Source organism: Oratosquilla oratoria, chromosome 10, assembly GCF_046742065.1.
Source record: "Oratosquilla oratoria isolate Oo_2021 chromosome 10, ASM4674206v1, whole genome shotgun sequence".
NCBI lineage: Eukaryota > Metazoa > Arthropoda > Malacostraca > Stomatopoda > Squillidae > Oratosquilla > Oratosquilla oratoria.
Window position 1 is genome coordinate 5,125,426 of NC_134786.1, and position 1,003 is coordinate 5,126,428.

At 47.5% G+C, this 1,003-nt stretch overlaps 1 protein-coding gene across 1 annotated transcript; it reads right to left on the reverse strand.

Moving 5' to 3' along the window:
* Positions 1 to 270: 270 nt before the first annotated feature.
* LOC143029043 (uncharacterized) lies at positions 271 to 648 on the reverse strand. Its single transcript, XM_076191380.1, has one exon. The coding sequence runs from the start codon at positions 646 to 648 to the stop codon at positions 271 to 273; it is 378 nt and encodes a 125-aa protein (XP_076047495.1).
* Between the last annotated feature and the right edge of the window lie 355 nt (positions 649 to 1,003).

The following is a 1,003-nucleotide window of genomic DNA, read 5'->3' on the forward strand; positions in this document are numbered from 1 at the left end:
CCCTTAACCCCCCGGGGTCGTAGGGGCACTGCATCGATGAACAATTCACCAGTGACCTCCATCTTTGACAGTCGTGGGCAAGGGCCTGGGTCTCTGCAAAGTTCTTCCCTCTCCGTCCATTCTGTGATATTGTCTACCCATTTCTTCCTCTGCCTGCCTCGTCTCCTCTTCCCCTGAACTGTTCCTTGGAGGATGGTTTTTCATAGTCCACTGGACCGTGTCACATGTCCATACCACTTCAGCTTTCTCTTCTTCACTGTGGTCAGGTCTTCATAGTGCTTCACATGCTGTGAGTCTTCTGAAACACCTCATTTCCATTGCCTGGATCTTTCTCTGCAGTTCTGCTGTCATCGTCCATTTCTCACATGCGTACAGGAAGATGGACAGGACTAATGCATGGAGTAGCTTCAGCTTTGACTGGAGACAGATGTTCTTATCTCTCCATATGGGTTTCAGCTTTGCAAGTGCTGTTGCCGTCTGTGCTGCTCTTGCTAGAACTTCAATCTTTGATCCTTCTTCGTTGTGTATGGCTCCAAGGTACTTGAACTGAGTCACAGTCTCGAGTTCTTGTCCGTTGACTGTGATCTTTCTTTCGATAGGTGTTGCGCTGTTTGTCATCAACTTTGTCTTCTCGGCACTGATCTCCATTCCAAATCTGGATGATGTTCTGTCCAGGCGGTTCACCAAGGTGGCGAGTTCCTTTTCGTCTCCAGCCAACCTATCAATGTATAAAAAAGCCTCCCGCTTAGCCACCTTCTTAACTTGCCTCTAGACCTTCAAGACTAGAACATCGTCTCTACACCAATGAAGTCCTTCTCACCCTGAGGAAGCCTCTTATCGAGGTGAAAAAACTCCGAAGTTTTAAGCATTACATTGATCATCACGACAAAAAACCACCACTTCAGAAACTAATTGAATCCACGACTATTCTTCACAGAGAGTCCAACCACAGGCGTATGCAAATTGCAGAAGCCGTAGCCATCACTTCCCGTCACCCTACCAT

Bases quoted from the DNA above. Each gene is read 5' to 3' on its own strand.
- LOC143029043 (XM_076191380.1), bottom strand. From the start codon at position 648: ATGGAGATCAGTGCCGAGAAGACAAAGTTGATGACAAACAGCGCAACA.